The 26,495-nt window shown below is 37.3% G+C and overlaps 2 protein-coding genes across 2 annotated transcripts in view; both read right to left on the reverse strand.

The window, feature by feature from the left end:
• Window positions 1-11,579: 11,579 nt before the first annotated feature.
• Window positions 11,580-26,495, reverse strand: part of LOC135143376 (F-box only protein 28) — a 143,783-nt gene continuing 128,867 nt past the window's right edge. Inside the window, exons 2-5 of the mRNA XM_064075229.1 lie at window positions 12,997-13,245; window positions 12,763-12,940; window positions 12,545-12,705; window positions 11,580-12,486 (exon numbers count right to left, since the gene is read on the reverse strand). Of these exons, the coding sequence (XP_063931299.1) occupies window positions 11,914-12,486; window positions 12,545-12,705; window positions 12,763-12,940; window positions 12,997-13,245 (1,161 nt within the window). The 3' untranslated portion in view covers window positions 11,580-11,913. The remainder of the gene's footprint in view (window positions 12,487-12,544; window positions 12,706-12,762; window positions 12,941-12,996; window positions 13,246-26,495) is intronic.
• Window positions 19,329-22,445, reverse strand: LOC135143407 (uncharacterized). The gene is made up of 4 exons (XM_064075272.1): window positions 22,414-22,445; window positions 22,259-22,359; window positions 19,465-19,615; window positions 19,329-19,383 (listed from the first exon to the last, which is right to left on the reverse strand). The coding sequence occupies exons 1-4, from the start codon at window positions 22,440-22,442 to the stop codon at window positions 19,329-19,331; spliced, it is 336 nt and encodes a 111-aa protein (XP_063931342.1). The 5' UTR covers window positions 22,443-22,445.

A 26,495-nucleotide genomic window follows, 5' to 3' on the forward strand; every position in this document is an offset into this window, starting at 1 on the left:
TAGCTTGGGAAAAATTTCAAAGTTATCCCCCCTCTACAAAGAGGGAGGGGGACTAGTTTTTTGCACTACAATATTTCCCCCATGAAATGATTAAATTCTGAATCTGGACATTTTTTTGTAGTGTTTATTTTTCGAGGTATTTGAAAATTTCAGTTAAAAAAAAATCACCCTGCATATTATATTATACATTCAGAAAAGGTAGTAAAGACTGTTGACTAATTAAAACGATATTCTAAAAGCATTTGAATTTGTGTGTTTGTTGTGATTAAAATCCAGATTATTACCGGGCACTAAACTTGTACTTGAAGGATTCAGGATGATGTTTCATGATGCGTAGTCCAGTCTTTCTTTACTCAGAATACGAATGTATTGTTACGAAATAAACCCATACGCCGCCGCGGTTCGGCGCCTATGGGTTATTGTATGTACATACGTCGATGAGTCAGTGAGAGAAAAACTGCGGCTACCACTGGTTCATGTAACGTGATGTCGGCTTCCAGAACAATTCAACCACTCACCTATGATGGCCAGACATCGTAGTCATCGTATGAGATACAGTTTGAAGCAGTAGCGATAGCAAACAGAACAAAAAGCTACAGCCTTGGTGACACTTCTGCAAGGTGCTGCGCTAGAGATACTTCAAACCTCATCTGACGAAGATATAAGCAAATAAAGTCCCTTAACTATTGCTCTAGAACTGCGATTTGGGGATGAACATCTAAAGCAAGTTTTTGCCGCCCAATTAAAGACAAGAACACAGCAAGTTCGAGAATCTCTACAGGAATTTGCGGCGATGTCAAAAATATGGTACGTTTAGCATACTCCGAAGCACCACCTACTATTCAACAGAGGCTTGCGACAGAAACCTTCGTAAATGGCATTCGCAACCTTGAAGTCAAGAAGGTCTTACAACCTTCAAGGTATGAGATATCATCTGATGCATTGATTCGTGCGCTGGAAGTGGAGGCGGCGTACAGTTCCTCAAGAACGTGCTACAAAGTCAGCGTAGCAGAAACAGAGAAAGAAGAACACAACAAGATAGAGAAGCTGCTAGAAAAATTCTCACATCAAATAATAAATGGCCTAGCTCAAGGACGAGAGAACGGTGTGCCTCATGATACAATAAATACCAGGTATGATATTGCGCACGTACGGAGTGGGAGAGTGACGTCACTCAGAGAGTAAACACAGGCATTTCGCGCGTATTTTGTTACGTTTTTGGAGTGTTCTGTGCGTTTTTGTGTCTTTCACGTGTCTTTTAGACGGTTAGTGGGTGCACGTTATCTTTTTATGGTTTTATAAAGTTACAACGATGCGTTGTGCTGTTTTTGGGTGTAATAGCGATAATCAATCAAAACATTTTCGGAACGACGTACAGTTTTATTCGTTTCCAAAGGACAATGTTACAAGACAATTATGGGTTATTTCTTGTTGTCGTTCGGACTCTTTTACGGTAAAAAATGCAAGAGTGTGTTCGCAGCATTTTAGTGAAAACGATTTTGAACGAAATTTGCAACACGAACTTTTGAATTATATTCCTAAAAAAGGAAAAAAACTAAAGTCTGGAGCTGTGCCTTCGTTATATCTTCCTAAAAGAAAAACAATCAAACCTAATAAGGCGAGAGAAGAAAGAAAAGTAAGAAGAGAATCAGCCAAGTTGGTTAAAGAAATTTGTTCTAGGGATGAAATCGCAGAAATTAAGTAGGTTATTTTACTTAAATATTGATCTAAATCAAACAAATTCAATAAAAATAATATACCTGTTAGTGCCTCTGGCGGGGACCTGTTTCACCCCTCTCCACCCGTAAGGGTGGGAGCCAGGGCCACCACCACCTTCGAATACAGGGAACATTCATTCACTATTCATCAAGCACTCTTCAAGCACTCTTCAAGCGGTTAACATAGTCTTTATATTCAATCTCTGGACCTAACGGTCATAATATCATACTCGCTCTAGAACACACTTGTTATTTGTTTAATAAAACTACAAAACGACTGTCCGCTGCTCTTATTCATCATCCATCAAACTTAACATGGTCCTTCGAGCCGGATCAGCGACAGTAAATCAGTAATAGTGATAAGTGATAAGTGTAGTTCGATAAATCATCGTGGCTTGGAATTCAACATTCCACCTAAATCATCAAGTATTCAAACATCGGTAACGGCCGCGAGTGCAGTGCAAATCATCGAGGGTCATTCATCAAGAAACTCAGGTAGGCTTTAGTTTTGTCCATTTTGCGTAGTTCATTATTCTCGTACTGACGATGTCGAATAACAAATCTCTCTGGAAATTTATCGTTCTTGTTAATGATATACATTCACATGCGGAGTTCATCTCGGAAGTTACAAACCACCAAAAAATAGGCGAGTTAAGATGCAGGTTGGAAGATTTGAAACGGGTACAATCTAACGTACAAAATCTTATAGTTGAACATAAATCGGAAATCGTGGTATTTTTAGATGACACGAGTAGCGAAGAATCTAACAAACCCGCAGTTTATAATCTCGGACCCGTGCAAACCTATATCCATGAAATATCGGAATTATATACTGCTCTAATCAAAAAAGCCGATTTGTTGTATCATCTTCCTTTGTGAAACGTTGTGAAAATCTAAAACCCATAAAAGTGGACAACATGCTAAATGGAGAACCCATTAAACTTCATAAGACTACCAATGCTCCGGTTAAGGTGCGGTTTACCCCTGCACTATTCATTAAGTATAAAACTATCGATAACAAAAAAGTCATTATTTCAGAAGCGCATAAGTTAATACCGAATTCTCACAAATTATTATCAAATTCAATATCCAACAAACCGAAAAATAATCCTGATAATAATTCTTGCAACTCTGTGGGCATGTCCCAAACTAAGATAGATAGCACATCCAATCCAAAATCAGACACCGCGTTAGTTCCAATAAAAAATCATACAGATAATTTGAAAGATTGTAGCTCATTATTGGATACCGGTAAACAATGTGAATCCAAAACCAAATATTTGGGTAAATCATTAAAATCAAACACAAATAAGGTACAAGTAAGCAATAATCAATCAATCCCGTGTTTTATATGTTCCCAAATGCACAACATATTCAATTGTACAAATTTTTTAAGTTTAACGCCCAACGATAGAGTGGAACGAATAAAGAAAATGAATCGTTGCTTCAATTGTTTAAGAAGTAATCATGTCGCGAAAAATTGTTACATATCAAGGCATTGTAAACAATGTCATAAGAAGTACCACACGCTTTTGCACGCAGAAACAAACAATAACCTTCCCAAAAATGAAATCAAAAATAAACCAGATGAGGATTCCGATAATCCTGAAGACACCTCGAAATGTAATTTAGCTATTCCGTCTAGTGTACTTTTATCCACCGGTTTGATTCGCGTAATGGGCCAATCAGGTAAAGTAAAAGAATGTCGCGTTTTCTTGGACATCGGGAGTCAATCTCAATTCATCACCGAAAATTTGGGCAAGGCGTTGGAATTACATATTCATAGCATCGACACGTCAATCGTAGCAATACTCGATAAGAAAAAACATTCAGAAAATGCCGAACTTAAAATACAAAATCATTTTATTAAAAATCCACCGGCGCATCAAAATACCGCGCTGGGGTTGATTCTTAACGGCAGTTTTGGGCATTTAAGAAATTCCAGTCATCGCAATATTAGTTTGAATAAAATTATTTCTCATTTGTTTGAAGTTGAGACTGTCAAAACCGGAAGCAGGTTATTAAGCAAAGGTCTTAAAACCCCTGTTTTTGCAACCCCTTTGCAGAATACCACCGGCCATTCACCCGATGGTCGTTTCGTAATTAAACTCCTCTTTTCGGAAAAGTTGGGTCGTTCCACAGTCCCTTATTTCAAAAATCCACCTCAATTAAGAAATTCCCAAGAAGGGGTTCTCCAACCGTTATTGTTCACAGAGGGTCGTGACCATAAACTTACCGAGGGTTTTATTATCTTTCTAAGGAAGTACCTAGACCTTGTACACCTGAAGGTACTTAACGGAAATTCTTTAAATAATCCTAGTTACCTGCCACACAATTGTCTTTACAATCCCTACATTTCTTACATTAAACTCTGCGAGGTTGTTGACCGTTCAAAATTTAGCTCAAACAATTTAAGCCTAAATGACAACTCATTAACAGCCCCCGTTTTGCAGTCCGAACCTTTCACCATTCTAATTCAATTTCGTTTGCCCCAATTTATCAATACATGTGATATATCGAAGATGCACCGGTGCATTTGGCTTCACTCTGACGACCGCAATTATCAAAAAATCATGTGGCTAGAACCTCCCGAACTTCCCATCAAAACGTACCGACTCAAAACAATAACGTATCGTCTAACATCTTCGTCTTATCAGGCCATTTTTTCTTTAGCACATAATCTAATCAATCATTGTTTTTATGGCGATAAGGCATTGGTCGTTTCAAATTCTATAGTCAAATTAATCGAGCCCAAAGACGACTTAAAGACCGTTCTAGCGAAGGCAAGTTTCAAGATAAGTAAATGGTCGTCTAATTGTCCCGATATACAAGAATGCACTCAGGCTACATCCAATAGTAATCGTTTAATAACTGACAAACAACATAAGCTAAAACCAGAAAATATCAAATGGAGTTTAATTCTCCCGCGTGGGCCCAAATTTGGTGGTTTGTGGGTAGCGTGGATTAAATCCGTAAAAACTTACATCAAGCGCGTTATCGGGTACAACCATCTAACGTACGAGATGATGTATGCGCTTTTGGTCAGGATTGAAGCTGTCCTGAATTCGCACCCTGTGACGCCGCTTTCCAGCGACGTTACTAATTCAGCCGCACTGACTCCGGGCCATTATCTTGTTGGCCATCCATTGACAACTCCAGTAGAAAAGGAATACACTACTATTCCTGTCAACATCCTTTCCCGTTGGCAATTGAGTGAATCCTGCCGCCAACATTTTTGGAAGCGCTGGTCCGCGGAATATCATACGACGCTGCAGGGGAGATCCAGGTGGCAAACCCTCTCAAGAAACGTTCCCGGCACTGGAGCGTTGGTACTACCGATCAAAGAAGACAACTGGCTCCCGTTGCGGTGGCTATTACAACGAATAGTGCAAGTGCATCGCGGCAAAGACGATCTTGTTCGCGTAGTGTTTGTGCAGTGTCGAAATTGCATCATAAAGTGCGCCAATTCGGAAACGGCATTTCCATTTACTAATTCGGGTTCTGGTTATCTACACACTATTGTAAATAAAGTTTGTCCACTCGTATTGTACCTGATAAAGAGTTGTAAATCTCTCTTTCAGGTGTATTCCATGTATAAGTAATGCATTCTTATTGTATGTGGGCAAGTGTTGTAAATCGCTATTCTTAGTTTATTGCCCACATTGTATAATCACTGTGAATCCATTCTATACAATGTTAATTGTAGTAAATCTTACTCATGTATTCTGATTCGAATTGATCATTACGATATCATGTTATCACTCTAACATTCTATTATTTTGGTATTAAAACAATGTAATTGTTTCAAGGTGGGGGGTATGTTAGTGCCTCTGGCGGGGACCTGTTTCACCCCTCTCCACCCGTAAGGGTGGGAGCCAGGGCCACCACCACCTTCGAATACAGGGAACATTCATTCACTATTCATCAAGCACTCTTCAAGCGGTTAACATAGTCTTTATATTCAATCTCTGGACCTAACGGTCATAATATCATACTCGCTCTAGAACACACTTGTTATTTGTTTAATAAAACTACAAAACGACTGTCCGCTGCTCTTATTCATCATCCATCAAACTTAACAATACCCAAAGAACATCTTATATTACTTTCTTTTTTAGCAATTATTTTATATTTTAATTTATTTTATAGCACTAAAACCAATGACCCAACTACTACTTTGGATGACAAAACAGAATCGACAAGTAAATCTGTTGGGTATATTGAACACATTTACTCAGGGAAACTGCTTTTTTTTAAGAATTACTTTTATGTTTGCACGTTTTTTTTTGCATGTATATTTCTTTCTCAGGGGAAACGATTATTTGAAAACATATATCCAATATTTAATTATGTTTTTCTTTATGTAGTACAAATACAGATCAAGATATACATAGAGAAGATCTGGAAGCAAAAATTGCTTATCTGAAAAAACAGAACGACGAACTTGTAAAAGAAAATCAAAGTATCAAAACAATTTTCACTCCACGACAAATCAAAAAACTCAAACATCCTCACATAAGACCAGTCTGGACAGTGACAGAAATTTCACAGGCAGTTGTTTTACATTCTGCAGGACCACGAGCCTACCGACTACTTTTAAAAAAAGGGTATCCTTTTCCCGCTGTTTCTACATTAAGGTCATGGACTAAAAAAATAAAAATTGTTCCAGGTATGTTAAAAAAAAAGTTAATAACATTTAAAAAGATGTGTATATTCCAGGTATATTAAAACAAGTCATTAATATTGTTAAGAAGGCAGAAATGTCAGCTAAAGACAAAATATGCGTTTTATCTTTTGATGAGATGAAAATTCGAGAAACTTATGCGTATGATAAAGTTAATGACGCAACTCTAAAACCGTATAAAAATGTACAAGTTATTATGATGAGGGGTCTAGTCAGTTCTTGGAAACAGCCTATATATTTTGACTTCGATCAGAGGATGACGCAAGAAATATTGTTCAAAGTTATTAAATTTATAGAAGATGCAGGGTTTTATGTATGTAGTATCGTTTCCGACTTGGGGGGCGGTAATAGAGGATTATATAGAGATTTGGCAGTCGATGAAAAGAAACCTTGGTTTCTGAATCCTGACAAAAATCATAAAATTTTTGTATTTGCAGATGTACCCCATCTGTTAAAATTAATTAGGAATAATTTTCTGGATTACGGTTTTTTGATATCAGAGAACACTGAGATAAATCAAGAACCAATTGTTAAACTTCTTAGTTTCACGGGGGACTCTGACCTTCGAATTACCCATAAAATTAGTCTGCACAATTTGACTGTGAATGGCCCACAACGTCAAAAGGTAAAATTTGCAGCCAAGCTTTTTTCTCACACCATATCTCAAGCAATCAACAGATGTGGTACCATGGGACTTTTTACTGAGAACGAAAACTGGGTAGAATCTGCGATGTTTTTCAAACTGGTAAGAGCAGTAAGAATCAAGGGAAATTGCTTATAAAATAATGTTATAGGTAAACGACTGGTTTGATTGCTTAAATGTAAGAGTTCCTGAAAGAGATAGCCGAGAAAGAATGCAAGCTTTTGGGCTGCAGTTGGAGGTGCAAGAAAAAATTTTAGATACCATGTCAGACACTATGTATAAGATGAGAGTTAAAGGAAAATCGTCTTTAATGCCGTTTCAAAAAGGAATTATTCAGAGCAATAATGCTCTTAAACTGTTATTTAAGGACTTGAAAGAAATTTTTGGACTTAATTACATCTTAACATACAGACTAAATCAAGATGTTTTAGAGCAATTTTTTGGACAAATGAGGTCGAAAGGAGGATTATATGACCATCCTGACGCTTTAGATTTTAGATACAGGTTGAGAAATTTTATTTTAGGAAGGAATGAAGGTTCTATGTCAGAAGAAGCTAACGTTGAAGAAGATGATACTCCAGATGGCCCTATAAACAACATAGGAGAGATTTTGTTAAGCGGTAAATGTCTTTCTTCTTTAACTACAGAAAGTAGTGCCAACCAAGAAAATGGTGCTGACGACTCGGAGTTTCATGAGTTAAATGATCTGAAATATGACGCACTAGAACATTTAACAGGGTACATTTGTCATAAAATGAAACTTGTGGAGAGTAGAACGGAGCAAGATCAAGCTACATTTACTTGGACAGACCAATTATCAGAAGGGGGTCTCATAAAGCCTCCTGAAGAACTTGTTAAAAAAATGGCAGAGTTGGAAGTAATTTTTAATAGATTTAATGGAGATAACATCAAAATTACTAAAAACTATTTAAAAACTTTGTTAGATAATTCAAAATCCATTGACTGTAGCACCGAAATTAAATCATTATTTTTCAGATCACGAATGTATTTCAGGATAAAAAATCTTAACAATGCATTATGGGAAAGTAAAAATAATACTAAGCGGAAAAGAAAATTTCAAAAAATTGTTAATTAACGTGTAGAGTGCATCTTTTTTAAAAGTGGCAGCAAAATTTTGCGCAGTTTCTCTGTTGTCGATAAGGCTTTAATGTCTCCATCAGTGACCATTTTTACTTTTTCTTTAATTGTGTACTGCGGCATGGTGATGAATTTCGATCACTAAAAACCAGTAATCAAAGTTTAGAAACGTCAGGTAAATGTCTGTTTTTAGATGGCTGCCTACAATATTACAAACAAAACTATCCCAATATTTTAATTTTTAATGAAATATCCTTTAATTTAAAACATGACTTTTAATAAAATCGACAACAGATAACCCAAATTACATCCAGTTAAAATTTCAGCTCTGAATCTTTACTCAAACATAAGTTAACATGGGGTATAAAATTTAACATGGGAATCCCTGTGGCCACTTTTAAAAAAGATGCACGCAGTTCAATAGTACATTGTATTTATTTTTAGTAGTTATTAAAAATTCTTATTTTTAAGTTCAGATTATGTGGTAGAATTTTGTTTTTGTCAATTGTGTCGAAACCATTTTTTGTTCTATTAATAATAGATTGTTTTACAAGTAGTGAAAAGTGGTCGTTTTAATGGAAGGTTTAATTATCGAACGGAGCGAGCATGGAAAACACATTTTTCTTAAGTGTTGAACATGTTACTTTTTCGTGTACCTACTCAGTTTTTGAAAGTTTAAAACAGAGTTTCTAAAGTAGATTTCAATTTATGATAATTATATTCGTGTTAAATGTGCACAATTACCATAATAAAGCAAGTATGTTCATGATAATCAAATAAAAACGTAAAGAAGCAAAAAATGGATCATTCTGAAGATCTTTGCATTTTCAGATAATCTGCAGAACAAATAGTAGGAAAAGTATGAAAGGTGTTACAAATACTTTGATGAATGATTGAGAAGAACAAAAAATTCAAATAAAACGGACGAGACATCAGTTATGCTGAATGGTTGGAAAAGTGTTACTAACGAGAAAAATAGCACTTTTTATAATTAACTCTAAATTAAAGGCGCATTTTTCCATTGAGTACACGAAAAATAATATTAAACGCGAAATTTTAATTTGGCGCAGACGATAAAAATGCCTATCAAACTCCCTTAAATTCGTTTTTACAATTTAATGCAGATAGATACGTAAATTTATTTTTCCGGTCGTTTTATGCAGCGTTATAAATATAATTATTATATTATAATATAGGGGTTGTCCATAAAACACACTTTTTTAAATACATAAAGAATTATAACAGTAAAAATTAAAAATATTAGCGATTCTTCGTGCTTTTATGTTGAAATTCCAATAGTTCTACTCTCTGAGTGACGTCATGCGCGAACTGGTCTCATTTTGAGCCGCACGAGTATCATACCTTGAGAATTATTGTATCATGGGTGTGCCTCCTAAGAAAATCATGGAGTATTATAGATGTGGGCGCCAGGGACACCTCAAACGTCATTGTCGTGCTCGATTACCGGTTCCAAGAAAAAATACACAACAGAGATCTCACCAAGATGTAAAAGGAGCCAGTATTTTGGGGGATGGGTTCGCTGGTGAGAATAAGGCCGCCAGGGAAGTGAAAATATTAAGTTTCACCAGAGGTAGTGGTTCAATTATACCGGGGTAGATTTATGAAAATCCAGCAGCAATCACCATCGATACTGGCGCTGAGGTATCAACTGTACGTAAAGGATTCGTGAGAGCTGAAGATGTAGAACCTATACTCAAAACGATCAGATTGAAAACTGCAACTGCGAACAGCTGAGAATAAGAAAGACATCGGGCTCTCGTGGCTAGCATGGAAGATGACTTCATTTTGGGAATGGATTTGATTAGCCGCCATGGATTGACAATTGATTCAGTGAGGGGAGAATAAGAAAGACATCGGGCTCTCGTGGCTAGCATGGAAGATGACTTCATTTTGGGAATGGATTTGATTAGCCGCCATGGATTGACAATTGATTCAGTGAGGGAAGTCCTACGCTTTGGAAATGAAGAGTTCAAGCTGAATCAGCGTTGCATTGAAACGAAGCCTGCAAGATTGATCGCTTATCAGAACTGCAAATTCTGCGACGAGGTTGAGCAGCCGAGAGCACGGTTCAACCGCAGGAAGAACGCAATCGTAGAAAATGATGAATGGGCCACACCTCGGTGTAGAAAGGACCAGGAGGAAGACAAGGATATTGGGCCGCTCCTCAGATGGAAAGAAGATGGGACAGAACGACCTGGCTGGTCGGAAATATCAGACGAGTCACCTTCTTTCAAGGCATTATAGGATTAATTATTATAAATCAACCTTGCATGTCGAGAACGTATTGCTTAAGCGAGTCTGGGAGAGTCCGGATGGAAGGCATGTCACTATGCAGTGGTGGTTCCAGCCACCAGAATCAAGGAAGTACTTCGGGAGATGCATAATGGGAGTTCTGGTGCTCATTTTGGAATCAACAAAACGCTTTCCAAAATTAGGGAGAGATTCTACTGGGTCCGTTGCCGGTAAAACGTCGAGAGCTCGTGTAGGACCTGTGTGGTGGTTAAAGGACCGAAGATTAAGGCGAGAGGGCCCTCCCAGTGACTGAAGAAGGGAACAAGGAAACGAAAAAGGAGAAGCTACCGAGCATTCACCAAATGCTGCGCCCCAAGAACAGAGTGGCGAGTCGTCAAATAAAGACATAGTACGATCTTAGGGACAATTCAATTGGGTTCCAGGCGGGAGATTTGGAATGGCTTTATAACCCCCAAATAAGGAATGGTTGTTGCCCAAAGTTGTCATCAGACTGGGAAGGTCTCTATACTGTCGTGACGAGGATCAACGATGTCGTCTACAGGATTCGACTAGGGTCGAAGAGGAAAATGAAGATTGTTCACTTCGGCCGCCACATGAAGTACAACAGCAGCGCCGTTGACGTTTCTGATCGGGAGGAGGGGGCAGTGTTAAGAAATAAACCTATACGCCGCCCCGTTACGAGGCCTATGGGTTCTTGTATGTACGTTGCCGATGACTCATTGTCGGCGACGACGGTCGGAGAAGAGGCTGGAAGCGAATGGGCGCTCCAGAGAAGTCGAGAAGCGGTGACATAGACGTTTCGAGAAGGACCGCGTGCTGTTTAAATGGAAACAACCGTCGGGAGCAGGGGGAGTAGGCCGAACAACGAGAACTGAATTCAGTTAATAAGTCGAGTCCAACGAGTGTCGAGAAAACCCAGTAAAGTTGCACCGGAATCATTTTGTACATGATTGCTGTATGATTACATGTGTAAATCCGAGTTAGTAAGAAATAAATTGTTAAGTTCAACCCACGCCGATTTTAATCATCTGTACATTGTAGCAGTATGTGCCAGGAATCCAGAAGAGAAAATAAAAAATCAGTGCTGTGTGAAGTTAACATTTTTTATTATACTTGTCAGTACAAAACTATTAAAATTAAAGTCATGTTATTTTCTTTTTTAAGGGTTAACGAATTTGACCACTAATTAGAATATATATTTTTAATAAACTTTTTTGAAAGAATCAAAAACAAAAGCCATGTTCATAACATCGTAGTTTTTAAAAATATTTATACGTAGATCACAACACAGTTTTCCATTTTCTAATTCAAATATTTGCAATAACCACTTATATCGATTTTTCTAAGCTATCTTCTAAAATAATAAATATACTTCTTGATATTTATTCATATTTAATTTATGAATAACGTCTTTGTAAAACCTAAATAATTATGAAAGTGATTGTTAAAATGTAGGTTAGTGATATTTAAATGAGGTTGTGTTCAAATTTTAAAAACTACTTCAAATCGATATCTTCAGCCATTTTACGTTTTCGCGACTTAATGCCAGTTAGTGGCGTTTTAATTAAATTCTCGAAAAGGAAACTAAAATCACCTTTTCCTTCATTTTCATCCCGTTTATCTGGATCCTTTAAAGGAATTAGCTTATCTACACTTTTATCTTCTCCTTCTTCTTCAGGGCCTCTAGGTACCTTAACTGGAATGTCAGGTAATAAATTAGACTTTCTTTTTCGTTCTAGATCTAAATGTAAATTATAATTTTTAAGTAATAAATGAGACACGCGTGGCTTAATACTAGATCTGAAGACTTTCGGTGGTGAAGACGAATGAGACGTGCTTGTTCCGCCTGTGTTCGCTGAAGATGTGGTTTTTAAAAGAAGATAGTCTCGCGCGCGCACTAATTCTGTTGTTAGATCTTTGTATTTTTGATCCCATTCGTCCATGTGTTTTTTAATATCAGCTAGAGCAGTTTCTTGTTCTTGAATTTTTATCGACTGTTCTTGAATTTTACGTTCTTGATCCCTGATTTTAATCGATTGTGCCTTTAATCGTTTATTTTGCTTCTTCATCTGTGGCATAAAGTGCATGTGAGACATTTGTTATAAATATAAAAAGTACGCTCGTTACCTTTTGAAATAATTTCTGGGTGTTTTGGTTTAAATATGCGATGTGATGTTTGTATGTTTTGTACTGTTTTCTAATTTTCTGTAAGTCATTAACTTGCTGAACAATGAAAGGTCTTGCCTGTTTTATGTTTGGTGGACTACCAGAAAATGAGGCAAGGAACGCTGCAAAGGTAGTTACATGAAATATTTTTGCTCATGAAAATATACAAATAAGTGTACCTTGGCGTTTCTCGTCTATTTGTTCCTTATGCTCTTTTACGCGAGGCAAAATGTGCTCGTCAAAATGTTCCATGGCCATGCTGCTGAGGTCGCGCAGTTCTTGCAGTAGTTGGTGCGTGCGAGGAGGGGTGCAGTCACTTTCAACAAAACTCAGAACGTTTATCATTTCATCTAATACCTAAATTTAAAATGATATGGGTTTTACACTAGCGTTTAAAACGTTAAAATACATACCTTCCCAGGTATAAAACACAGTAAATTATTTTCAATATATTTCATGTATGTCATGTTTAACATACTGATTCGAGTTTCTACCGCTTGAAGAATGTCGCAGTGCCGAGATAATGGATGTACCCTTCTTTCGGATTCTCTGCGTGGTAATAGAGATTTGACACGTTTGTATATGGTAGAATGTCTTTTTTCTAATTGAATAAATCCCCTAGAAAGCATTCGGCTTCCCACTTCGTTGAATTTTCTGCAGACCTGTAAATAAAAAACACTCATTAATTACTTATATATATAAATATAAATACATATGTTTAAATGCATTTTTAGTTATATTTAGAGTAATATTAAATCCATTTAGTGTGGTAATTTGAATAAAGAGTGCTCCATATTTACAAATACTGGGAATGCTAACTATTAATTACACAGCTCTACAAAAAAAACATTTTTATGTTGCCCTGGATATCTTTGTAAATTTTTATGTTTTCAAGTGTCTAAATTACGAATATATCCATAAAAGTATTGAATGTGCTTTTTTTTATGATTTTTACATATCATATAGTTCGAACAATTATTGGCTTGTTAGTAATAAAATTTATTTTCCCAGTCATGATTATGTTTCTGCGCAACTTTTTCACGCATACAAATATCACGTGATCCCCACTCTCAGACTCCTTGCTCTGCAGAATAGCTGAGAACTCAGTTATTTGATAATATTGAAGTACTTTACACGTGAATCTGGATAAGTTGTTATTTATTAATATTTTGTTTCAATCGCTGAATGTCCATTCTAATAAATTTGTCTTATTTTTTAAAACATGAGTTCGTCACGGAGAAAGTGTAAATATAGTAGTGACTTATTTTGTTATATTTGTGGTATTTATATAACAAAAAAACAACAAAGAAATATCACAGACTTTGTTAAGGAAACTTATGCTGAATATTTCGGTTTTAAAATGGACAAACTAGATAAATCATGGGTTCCTCATAAAGTTTGTAAGTGCTGTGTTGAGTCTTTACGGTTGTGGAAAAAAGGAGAACGTTCTGGATTAGACTTTGGTGTTCCTATGATCTGGATGAAGCATAAGAATCATTTCGATGATTGTTACTTTTGCGTAGTAGATGCTAAAGGTTTTAATCGGAATCAAACGTGGAGATATCCAGACTTGCAGTCTACAAAATGTCCTATTTTACACAGTGAAAATCTCCCTCGGCCTATTTACATGTCAAAAGTACTTCGCATGCCCTCAGAAACAATGATGCTGCCAAATTCACAGCAATCGGGACAGTCTACTAGTGGAAGTGAATGGGAGGGTGAAACATCCACGCCAAAGTTATTTTCTCAAAATGAACTCAGTGATTTAATACGTGATCTCAATTTATCAAAACAAGGATCAGAACTGTTAGCCTCAAGATTAAAAGAAAAAAATTTATTGGCACCCACAGTGACAATTACATCATACAGAACGCGAGAAAGTGACCTATTACAATTTTTTGATGAAAATGAAGGACTGGTATACTGTAATGATATTGCGAAGCTGCTTCTAGATATGGGTTTGAAAGAATACAAACCTACTGAGTGGCGCCTTTTTATTGACAGCTGTAAAAGAAGTTTAAAATGCGTCTTACTACATAATGGAAATAAATTTGCATCAATTCCAATTGCCCATTCCACAAAACTCAAAGAAGAATATGAAAATGTAAAATTAGTTTTAGAAAAAATTAATTACTCAGGGCATCAATGGCCGATCTGTGTGGATTTGAAAATGGTTAATTTTTTACTTGGCCAACAAAGTGGATACACGAAATACCCTTGCTTCATTTGTATGTGGGACAGTAGAGCAAAGCAACTTCATTGGAAACAAGATGTTTGGCCTGCAAGAAATTCTTTAATTGTCGGTAAAGCCAATGTAATAAGGGAGCCGTTAGTGAGCAGAGACAAAATTATACTTCCACCATTACATATTAAGTTAGGAATGATAAAGCAATTTGTAAAAGCTTTGGACAAGGAAGGAGTCTGTTTTAATTACATTTCTAGAAAATTTCCGAAGCTTAGTATGGACAAGTTGAAAGGTGGAATATTTGATGGTCCTCAAATACGGCAAATGATGAAAGACACAGATTTTATTAAAGTTATGACTGTTCCGGAAAGTAAAGCTTGGGAAAGTTTTGTATTGGTAGTCGAAAATTTCCTAAGTAACCATAAAGCACTAAATTATGAAGAAATTGTACAAAATATGCTGACAAACTTTGAGACTCTAGGAGCAAATATGAGTATCAAATTACACTATCTCCGCAATCATTTGGATAAATTTCCGGATAATTTAGGAAATTATAGTGAGGAACAGGGAGAGCGGTTCCATCAGGATCTAAAAGTAATGGAGGAAAGATATCAGGGTCGATGGGATTGTCATATGATGGCAGATTACTGCTGGTCTTTAAAAAGAGATTGTCCCCTGAAAAATTATAAGAGAAAAGCTCATAAAAGGCGTTTTATGGAAATATAACATGTTTTCGAAATTTTCTTCTTTATTTACTTCGATGTATCCTAATCTTTCAAAATATAATCGATATTATAAATATATCTGGTATTTTGTTTTTTGTTTTCCGATTTTTGTAATATACAATGAAAATAAAGATTTAAAAGAAAACGAGAGCAAACTTTACAAAATCATTGATACTTTCATGAATTATTAGCATACATAGATCCAAAATCAATCTTATATCTAGGGCAACAAAACCACTGTAGACCAGTGTTATGCATTCACCTTATTATATTTTTTTCTTAAAAATATTCTTGAACTTTAATCATAAGTGGTTACTTTAGGAATATGCACAGATAGTTTCGCCAGGAGCTGGGAACAATTATTTCGACTATTTATGATTTTATATAGAAAGATGAGTGAGTTTAAGTGGCGCCTGTTTTCAAGGCTCTGTAACTCAAAAATCTTCAATAATTATTGTTCTTGAGAAAAACCTCTTTCAGGATAAAACCCATATTTCTTGACATGTAAATATTTTAAAAAGCGCCTTTGAAGATTTTCAATGTTAACACATAACCCGACCAAATTGTGGAAGCAAATTCGAGTTTAGAATGTAAAAAGGAGCAATATAATCTTTAGAGAGTATCAGAATTACTTAAAATCTTTGGAATTACGAATTATAAAACCTAGCGACTTGGAGGCTGTAGACACAATGTACTCATAATATCTAAAAGACAATTTGCATCAAACGCAACCCTTAGATCTTTTGTTTTGTCAATACAATTTAACACGGTATTTTCTAACATGAAGTCAAAGTTTGAAATATTACGCGGGTCCCGGACCAAGGTTGTCCGACGACAAGATAAGATCATTCATTCATTTTGCAAGAGTTAGGTACTTACAGACATGACCTGTCTATACTCGCTCTTAATTGTCAGAAATTTCATTATCTGAAATTCTGCCTCAAGGGCGGGGCTTGCTTCAGTAACAGTTTCTTCCAAAAATTACACAACTGCTTATGAACTATTTAAGAAAAGGTACGAGAATACTCGCTTAATCACACAAGAGCACGTGTTAGCTTTAATTAATCATCCTAATTTATTAAAAACAGATTATTAGTCCAGTCAAATTAGCGATCAACCTCGGAATGAGAGATAATAAGCTGAATTTTCGTATAGACCTTCATTTTAGCGTTCTAAAAGTTGTCTCAAAAGTCTCATAAAATCTCGTGTCTGCGTCGTAAGTTATTCAAGGTCAAAGGTGAAGAAAAACAGTTTTTTGCGATTATCTCGGTTTCAATTGCTCCAATGATGTTAACATCTATTATCGTAATTGTAGAGCACAAAATTTGGGACAAATTTTATTTGAAACATTTTTTCATGCGCTCAATCGTTTTTGAGATAGAGGGCAGTGAGCGCGCAGCGCTCATCCATACGTACTGTAATGCAATCAACCGTGAATATCTGTGAATACTACCTTTAATTTTGAATAATTTGTATTATTTATCAGTTAATACATTGCATTTAATAACATTTTACATATTTTCAATTCATTCATTTAATGATAATGATACTTACCTACTTTGTGGAATTAAAAACTCTTTAAATGAAATACTTATTGTATGTATATCTTAATTTATTGAAAGTAGATTTTAAGTAGAAAAATAATTAAGTACTTTATCTTTCAAATGTGAAAGTTTTTATATATTAGATAATATATTATACTTGTTATATTATTATACATCTAAAAGTTATATTAATTTTTTCAAAGTAAAGATTTAAGGAAGTAAAACGAGTTAATGTATTTTAATTTTATCTTTGTTCAGTACCTGTACATTTCTTACGATTGAAATTGAATTGCAGTGAAAATCTAGAAATCTTTAATAATTTAAAGAACAAAAGTATTAATTTTCTTCTTCTTCACCGTCATCTTCTGGACGTTCGGGAATTTCTGTTTCATCGTCATCATCTTCGGTGCCCTGAATCGTTGTTTCCAGACCTTCCAGTTATAATCATGATAGAAAAATAAGTATTTAAAACCTTACACATTTTAAAGATATAAATAAATTGAGATATACAATAAATATTTCATTAAATGCGTTTTTAATTATACAAAGTAGCTAAGTATTATTCAATGAATATGTTGAAAATATGTAAAATGTTTAAATACAATGTATTAATTGATAACTAATACAAATTTTTCAAAATTCAAGGTAGTATTCATAGATATTCACGGTTGATTGCATTACAGTACGTATGGATGAGCGCTGCGCGCTCACTGCCCTCTATCTCAAAAACGATTGAGCGCATGAAAAAATGTTTCAAATAAAATTTGTCCCAAATTTTGTGATCTACAATTATGATAATAGATGTTAACAACACTGGAGCAATAGAAACCGAGATAATCGCAAAAAACTGTTTTTCTTCATCTTTGACCTTGAATAACTTACGACGCAGACACGAGATTTTATGAGACTTTTGACACAACTTTTAAAACGCCAAAATTAAGGTATATACAAAAATTCAGCTTATTATCTCTCATTCCGAGATTGATCCCTTTTTTATCCTAAAATGACTGGACTATATATAGCACTTAGAATGTTGACAACTGAACTTGTTAGTTCAGTTGTCAACATTCTTGTTAGTTACACAGTGGCATTAAGAGTTCAAAAACTACTTGTTGATCAATGGGATGCATTAATTGTTCAATTAATGGGAGAAAAATTGGATTACACCAGCCGGAAAGAGTGGCAATCCACTCTGACAACCTAAGTTCCAAAATGAACCGAATTTATTACGATTTTAGAAAATAGATGTCAATTGTTAAAGTCTGTTAATCAAATCAATCCAAAACCAGGTAGCTGTAAAATCAATACTAATTAGTAAGGTACACCGAGAAGTAACGGTAAATTCCGACCATACATTAACTCATTAATCAATAAAAAACAAGTTTGTGTTTATTGAAAGTCCGGCTCTCACACAATTTTCAAATGAACGGCACAATACGTTAATTCACATTCCTACTGTAGAAAATGCAAGTTCAAACGTGGCGTTAACTTCAAAAGTTAGTTCCGTTAAGGATTTTCCAAACACTGTTTTACTTGCTACAGCAATTGTGGAAATTTGCTGTAAATAATAATCGCATCACCATTCTTGACTCAAAAATAATTGGAAGAGGCTTTACAAGAACCTCTTTTTGAGCTTTTTAAAGCTTTTGAGACTAACGATTTTATAAGAGGGTGTGGCGCCATCTATGTAGACCTGACCGCGGCGTTTCCCCCCACGAGAGGGCGAGGAGAATTAGTACTTCTGAGAGTCTCGCTCTGACATGAACACGGCTTTGTATTTTCTCTTGTGTGAACCTTTGTGAATAAATTGTTAATTGTTGGGGATTGAGAGTTATTGAGTCCTGACCAACATCAACCCCACAAATTGGTGACCCCGACTAAAAGGCAAATCAACGCGAGGAGAGCGAAAAAACCCAGCCACGTGGTCAAGCAACTCCACGCCGCACCGGGACGAAAAAACAAGATGGCTGGCGACGATGATCAAAGCGAACAAACGCACGCGTCTGCCGCAACCCATTTCGTACTGCCCCCATTCTGGCCAGCCAAGCCAGACCTATGGTTCACAACGGTAGAAGCAAAGTTCCAGATCAGCAAAATTACAAAAGAAGAGACACGTTTCAACCATGTGCTCACCATATTACCACCCGATGTAGCAGCCGAAGTATCCGACGTCATCTTGAAGCCACACGACACGGAGCCTTACACATGTCTCAAACAAGCCATCGTCAGTCGCACCTGCATCACCGAGACGCAGCGACTAAAGCAGTTGTTAGGTGGCCAGGAGTTGGGTTCTAGGAAGCCCTCACAATTGTTGAGAGACATGCAGTCCCTAATACAAAATACGCCCTACGTAAATGCCACAGCGTTAAGAGAATTATTTATTCAACAGATGCCGGTATCCATTCAACCGATCCTTGTGTCACTTACACAAGTCGAAATAGACAAGGTGGCAGAAGTGGCCGACAAAATACTTGAGTCCACCCCGTCGGCAGCGGTGGCGGAAGCACGAGCAAGGTCTCCGCAACCAGGTCCATCACGCTCGAGCGACGTCGACATGATGCAGATGATGTCAAGAATCCTGGAAAGAATGGACAATCTGATGCAACGGCTCGAAGGGGAAAGCAAAAAGCGAACTCGAAGTCGAAGCAGAAGCAGAGAGGACCAGCAGTGCTGGTATCATCGAAAATTTGGGGAGAAAGCCAATAAGTGCACACGTCCCTGCAGCTTTCAAAAAAACGGGCACGAGGGCCGCACGTAAGGGCAGCTGCGGTGGCCCGGCAAGCGTCCCGACGCCTGTTCATTGTCGACAAAGGTTCGAAGACACACTTTCTCGTCGACACAGGCGCCGATATCAGCATTCTGCCCGCCAAATTCAAACACAAGTGCGCCCGTGAACCCACCTCGTTGCGACTACAGTCAGCCGATGGTTCGGATATCCGCGTTTTTGGTCAAATAACCGTCACACTAAATCTTGGCCTTCGCCGCGAGTTCAAGTGGACCTTTATAGTCGCCGAGGTAACGAACGCAATAATCGGCGCAGATTTTCTCGAGCATTATGGCTTGTGCGTGGACATAAAAAACAAAAAAATAAGTGACTCGCGCACATCGCTTTCGGTCGAAGGGCGTTTGAAACGCGCTCACGAACACGGGATCCACGCAGTCTTCGAAGGTGCGAGTGCAACATATAAACAGATGCTGCAAAAGTACCCAGAGGTCACCCGAACTACAACAACACCACGCGAAACGAAACACGACGTGGTTCACCACATTCCAACTCGGGGACCCCCAGCCCACTGTAGACCCCGAAGACTGCCGCCTGACAAGCTGCGAATCGCCAAAGAAGAATTTCGGCGCATGAGGGAAAATGGCATCATACAGCCGTCCTCCTCACCTTGGGCCAGCCCTTTGCATATGGTCCCCAAAAACAATGGCACATGGCGTCTATGCGGGGACTATCGCGGTCTTAACGCAGTCACAATCCCCGACCGCTATCCAGTGCCGCACATCCAAGACTTCGCCGCCAATTTAAAGGGCAAGACAATTTTCTCCTCATTGGACCTATTAACCGCATATTTTCAGATACCTGTAAATCCAAGCGATAGACCAAAGACAGCTGTCACAACACCATTCGGACTCTTCGAATTCCTGCGGATGCCATATGGGTTAAAAAATGCTGGACAAACATTCCAGAGATTTGTAGACCAAGCATTGTACGGACTCGACTTCGCCTACGCCTATATAGACGACATACTTGTTGCCAGTACGTCAGAACAAGAACATGTCCAACATGTGGAGGAAGTGCTCCGACGTCTGCACAAACATGGCATAGTCATCAACCCAGGAAAATGCAAGTTTGGCGTACCTGAGCTAGCATTCCTTGGCGTCAAGGTTTCAAACAAAGGCCTGGAACCGCTCCCAGAGAAAGTCAGCGCAATAAGAACTTTCCCAAAACCAAAAACTTCAAAAGACTTGCAGAGGTTTTTGGGAATGCTAAACTATTACCGCAGATGGATCAATGGCGCAGCAAATACCCAAGCACCCCTGAACAACCTTCTTCAAGGGTGTTCACGTAAAAACGCCGATTTACGTTGGAACCAGGAAGCTGAGAGAGCTTTCGAAAAATGTAAGTCGGATCTAGCTAACATAACAACACTAACATTCCCCGATCCCAAACTGCCACTCAGTTTAGCAGTAGATGCTTCAGCTGAGGCCATCGGAGGAGTGTTACAGCAGTTGGAAGAATCGTCTCAAAAGCCCCTCGCATTTTTCTCATCGAAATTGACAGCCGCTGAAAGGAAGTACAGCGCCTATGATAGGGAGCTCCTAGCGATCTATAAAAGCGTGATACATTTTAAACACTTTCTAGAAGGTAGACACTTTGTAATCTATACCGACCACAAACCACTCACGTACGCCTTCCAACAAAAACCTGAAAAATGCTCGCCTAGACAGTGTCGACATCTGGACTTAATCTCACAGTTCACCACCGATATCAGACACATTCACGGCTCGAACAATATTCCAGCCGACGCACTATCAAGAATCAGCGCAATTACACGTTCAGAGTTCTCTCTCGCACAACTAGCTAAAGCACAAAAGGAAGACACAGAATTGCAAGAGCTAAAAAAGCAAAGCAAGTTCGCGTTCATCACCATTACAGCACCTGTCATAGACGAACCACTCTGGTATGAATCCAACCACGGGAACAGACTCTACGTTCCAAAAACGTTCCGAAGACACATTTTCGACACCATCCACCAAGTAGCACACCCCGGAGTGAAATCCTCCACTAAACAGATTTCGAAGAAATATTTCTGGCCCTCCATGCGGAAAAACATAGCAACATGGGTAAGAGAATGCCTAAAATGTCAGAAGGCCAAAGTGCACAAACACACCCATGCACCAGTTGGCACGTTCGCAAACCCGGATGCCAGATTTTCCCATGTGCACTTGGATATTGTAGGGCCACTACCCTCAGCAAATGGGAAGGAGTACTTGCTAACCCTAATTGATAGATTCACACGATGGCCAGAGGCAACGCCGATTCAAGATATTACAGCTGAAACATGCGCTAAAGCATTTGTCAACACATGGATTTGTCGTTTCGGAACACCAGCCCAAATAACTACAGATAGAGGTACCCAATTCCAGTCATCACTGTTTTCATCCCTGACACAGATGCTAGGCACACACCACATTAAAACCACAGCCTACCACCCACCGAGTAATGGTCTAGTTGAACGTTTCCATCGGTCACTGAAGACATCACTCATGTGCCACGATAGCAAGTGGACTGACGCCCTACCTCTAGTCTTATTAGGCCTAAGAACAACGCTAAAAGAAGACATCAATACATCTGCAGCCGACTTAGTTTACGGTACGTCTCTCCGGCTTCCAGGCGACATGTTTGAGGCAGCAGCGTCGAACCCACAGACACTGCCCCCGCTGACAAACCAGTTCGTGGAGCAGTTGAAAGCCCGAATGCAGTGCCTAAAATACCCAGCAGCACGGCACCACAACAAGCCCTACGTCCATATGCCAAACAACTTGCAGCAATCAGAGTTCGTGTTTGTGAGAGTGGATCTTATACGGAAGCCACTTCAGCCCCCATATGAAGGTCCTTTCAAAGTGCTGGAACGCCACGACAAGTTTTTCACCTTGCTAATTAAGGGTAGGGCTGCAAACGTATCCGTTGATAGGTTAAAACCCGCATACGTCGAAAGAATGACAGATTTCACTCCATGCACGAGTACCAACCGTACCGCCAACCCACCAGATGAAGTCTCTAGTGACGATTCCAATTCTGGCGCCGAGACAGTCGCGCCCAACCAACAAGCACGAAGCGAGCAGACCGCCCGATCAGGGAGACGCGTCAGATTTCCATCGCGCTACAAAGATTTCGTCCAATTTTACTAAAATGTAATGCTTATAACTCATTGTACGTAAATAATTGTAAAAACTTTCTAATCGCTCGAGTGTTCGCAACCCTCTCACTGGGGAAGGCATAGATAAATAATACTACGTAAATAGAATGCAAACTCCCACTTGATTTTTGGTCCCAATAAACGCCCCCTGGTGCCTTGTGGCCGGTGCTAAAGCATGAACTACTAGATGCGTCATTGCTGCATATTTTATAATTAATATTTTATTTTTATTATCACTAATAATATCAAAAACACAGAGTAGAATAATATACAATTTATTAGTATTGTCTACGATTTTTTGATTTTAATTTTTTTTGGTACATTATACAAGCATTTTGATATAATGCATTTTTATGTGTGGAAACTCTTGTATCGCGACCGCTTAAAATTAAATTCAAACCTTTTACAAACGTAAAAATTGTTAAATATATAATTTTATTACATATTTCACTTTCAATTAATTCCTTATGTTCACAATGAAACGAAAATTTGACATGATGAGATACTATAAACGAAATTTTGTTTTTGATGTTGTCGAAAGATGTACAATTGTTTAAAACGATTCTTGAAATATTATAAATTCTGTTAATGTTTTTTATAAAATCTAACTTACAATATTGCAATTTTCTGTAATTACAATTATATTCTCTTATACGTATTAATTTGTAACATTGTTCGTCTTCCGAAAAATTGTTTAAAATTTGGGTTTTACAATATTCACACTTCAAATTTCTTAATGTTTTCGCAACCCAGCCAGACACATAACCAACAATACTTTTATGAAGATCTTTTTCTAAATTATATGGAGACAGTTTTGAAATGTACATATTCACGTTTAAAATTTCGTAACTCGTTTCATTTACTGAAGGTTGATTTATGTTTTTATCCACAAGTCTTTTAATATGAAATAAATCCGGTATGTTCGTTTTCTCACAGTTTGCGCCCACTGAATTTGAACTATAAAAATTGCGTAATAATAGAGATTTGAAACATTCCTTAAATTGGGCTGCCGTTAGATTAGTTGCTCGATTTCTTTGACTTCTGATTTTGCCAAAATAGTTTTCAATAACATCTTGATTTAAACATCTAGGTAAAAAATATTTGCACCTGCCCTGTTCTACTAAAATTGTATGTAAATCCACAAAACCTTCTAACGTTGCAATCCAGTTTTTTATACACGGAGGTACTACCATTTTTCCGGCCTCATCGACGAAATACATATCACCCAAAATTTTGATAGCTTCCTTCCAAAAATGTTTATGACCAGAAGATTTAAATACGCCCCCAGAAAATGGTTTTCCGCACCGTGGTTGAAAAGTACTGCCATTTACACTGTCGAAGAGCTTGTCAAAAAATTTTATAATTCGTGCTGTTCCCATTGCCTCGTTTGTTAAACTGCATTCGGCTGTAAAATTAAATTGTAAATGAATCTGTTAATTATTTTTAAATTTGTATTTACTAGATTTAACCAATAGCGTAATAGTCGATGCCATTGAGTGACTCAAAACTTCTGTCGCATAGCACACCTTCATCTTTTGAATTTTTTCCGGAATTACATGGAGATCCGTAATTTTGTGTAGAGCCCGTAATTCTCCACATGTTTGATCACTGTAGTACGCATCGATTATATGTATGTTTCCAATTTGCAACCAAAATTTCCTCGCTTGTTTTCCACACTAAATTTTTAGTAAGCAGATTGTTCCTAATACATTTAATTAAATGAGGCGTGTCATATAAGGGAATAATTTCTTGATCCCCTAATAAAATTCTTCTTTTAGGTTCCATCCCTTTATGTATATAACGTTGTTTCGACTCCTTTAGCAGAGAATTTATAGCTGCTTGGTTTGGTTGGCCTTGATCACAAATTGTAACCAGAATTTTGAATCCACAATTTTGTATTTTTTCAACCAGAGTTTTTATAATAGTTGTCAATATGTAAGATTTTGTAGACGAAAAAGAAAATGCAAAGTATATTGGCTGTTGCCATTTTTTAAACACTCCGCGAATGAAAAAAACAAGAACATGATCTGCTATCTGTAAATTTTGTTCAAATCCAAAATTTTGAAATCCGAAAAATGTATCCGTATATTTGTCATAGTCTATGTGGGGCACTATGGACATTTCATCAAAAATTAATGCACATATTCTATTTTGGTTATTTAATTTTGAAGCAGATTCTTTAAGATTGTCGAAAATTATTTTGTTTATACCAACGTCTACTGGAATTTTGTTCAACATAGACATAATTGTTTGACGTGAAGGCAGTGCAAAAATCTGTCTCATTTTTCTATAACATCTCCCAGACTGTTTATAAAACATTAATGCAAATAATTTATCTTCAGTGGTAAACCTGCGACCCTTTGGTTTGACATTTCGTCTTTTTAATTGTGATAAACAAAAATTTATAGCATCCTGACTTAAAATTTTGCTTTCTAATTTTACTTCAAATTTGGAGTATAATTTCAATACGAAGCTACCTTAATTTTGTTTCTACGGGCTGTACGCGAAATATTCCTAGAATTTGAATGTAAATTTAGTATTCGAGAAGATTCTTGGTTTAAAGTTTCGTTTAGGGTTTCTCTGGAATTTCGAGATACTTCAGTACAAAATTTTTGAGAATCCAGTATAGAAATAGGGTTTACGGGATCATGGGTGTGTCTTTCGGGGTCGTTCATATTATCTGAAATTATTGTAAAAATTATCTATGGCATTCACTTGCACACAAATATTTACCATGCATAATTTGAATTGTAGGAATGGCAGTATTTTTAAGTTTTTGATTGGGGCCAAAAGCCGTTTCTTTAAAATGTACATCGCAAAGAAAATATCCATTTTTATATATTTTCGTGGGATCTAATTTGCCTAAATTTGGATTCCCTGTCCGTTCCAACCAAATTTTAAAACGCTCGTTGTATTTGTAGGGGTTGGGAAAACGATGGCGTTTTAGTTATCACGTATAATCACACAAATGACACTTTTATACTAATCATAAATGACATTAGTTTTTTTATTGTTTCTTAAAATTGGCTGTGGAAGTTGTCGCCAAGTAATTTTTGGAAAAAAATACTTTACTGCTATCAGTGCTATCTCTTATTATGTGGCCGGTACATAAGCCTAGACACAAACCTGGGACACGCATTACAGCCGAGTTTGCATTCTATTTTACGTAGTATTATTTATCTATGGGGGAAGGAGTGATGTGGCGCCATCTATGTAGACCTGACCGCGGCGTTTCCCCCCACGAGAGGGCGAGGAGAATTAGTACTTCTGAGAGTCTCGCTCTGACATGAACACGGCTTTGTATTTTCTCTTGTGTGAACCTTTGTGAATAAATTGTTAATTGTTGGGGATTGAGAGTTATTGAGTCCTGACCAACATCAACCCCACAAGGGCATGTGAATGCAATATTCACTGCGTTTCAAATAAAATGTACCACCTAAAAGGAGTAGGCGTAGAATGTTGAAATTTGGTGGAGAAGACATACAAACATTTGATTAAAATTTGAACTCCTCTGCGAACTCGTGGCATTTTAGC

The sequence above is a fragment of the Zophobas morio genome, unplaced genomic scaffold (assembly GCF_036711695.1).
Source record: "Zophobas morio isolate AGI-343-1 ecotype UQ-CSIRO unplaced genomic scaffold, CSIRO_AGI_Zmor_V1 ptg000058l, whole genome shotgun sequence".
NCBI classification, from domain to species: Eukaryota; Metazoa; Arthropoda; class Insecta; order Coleoptera; family Tenebrionidae; genus Zophobas; species Zophobas morio.

Excerpts from the sequence above, each read along its gene's own strand:
- LOC135143407 (XM_064075272.1), bottom strand. The coding sequence starts at position 22,442 with ATGTCGCCTGGAAGCCGGAGAGACGTACC. Across the intron at positions 19,616-22,258 it reads TTCAACTAGACCATTACTCG|GATTCTTGACATCATCTGCA; the intron begins GTGGGTGGTAGG and ends CATTCTTTCCAG. Across the intron at positions 19,384-19,464 it reads CCTTGTCTATTTCGACTTGT|GGCGTATTTTGTATTAGGGA; the intron begins GTAAGTGACACA and ends GCATTTACGTAG.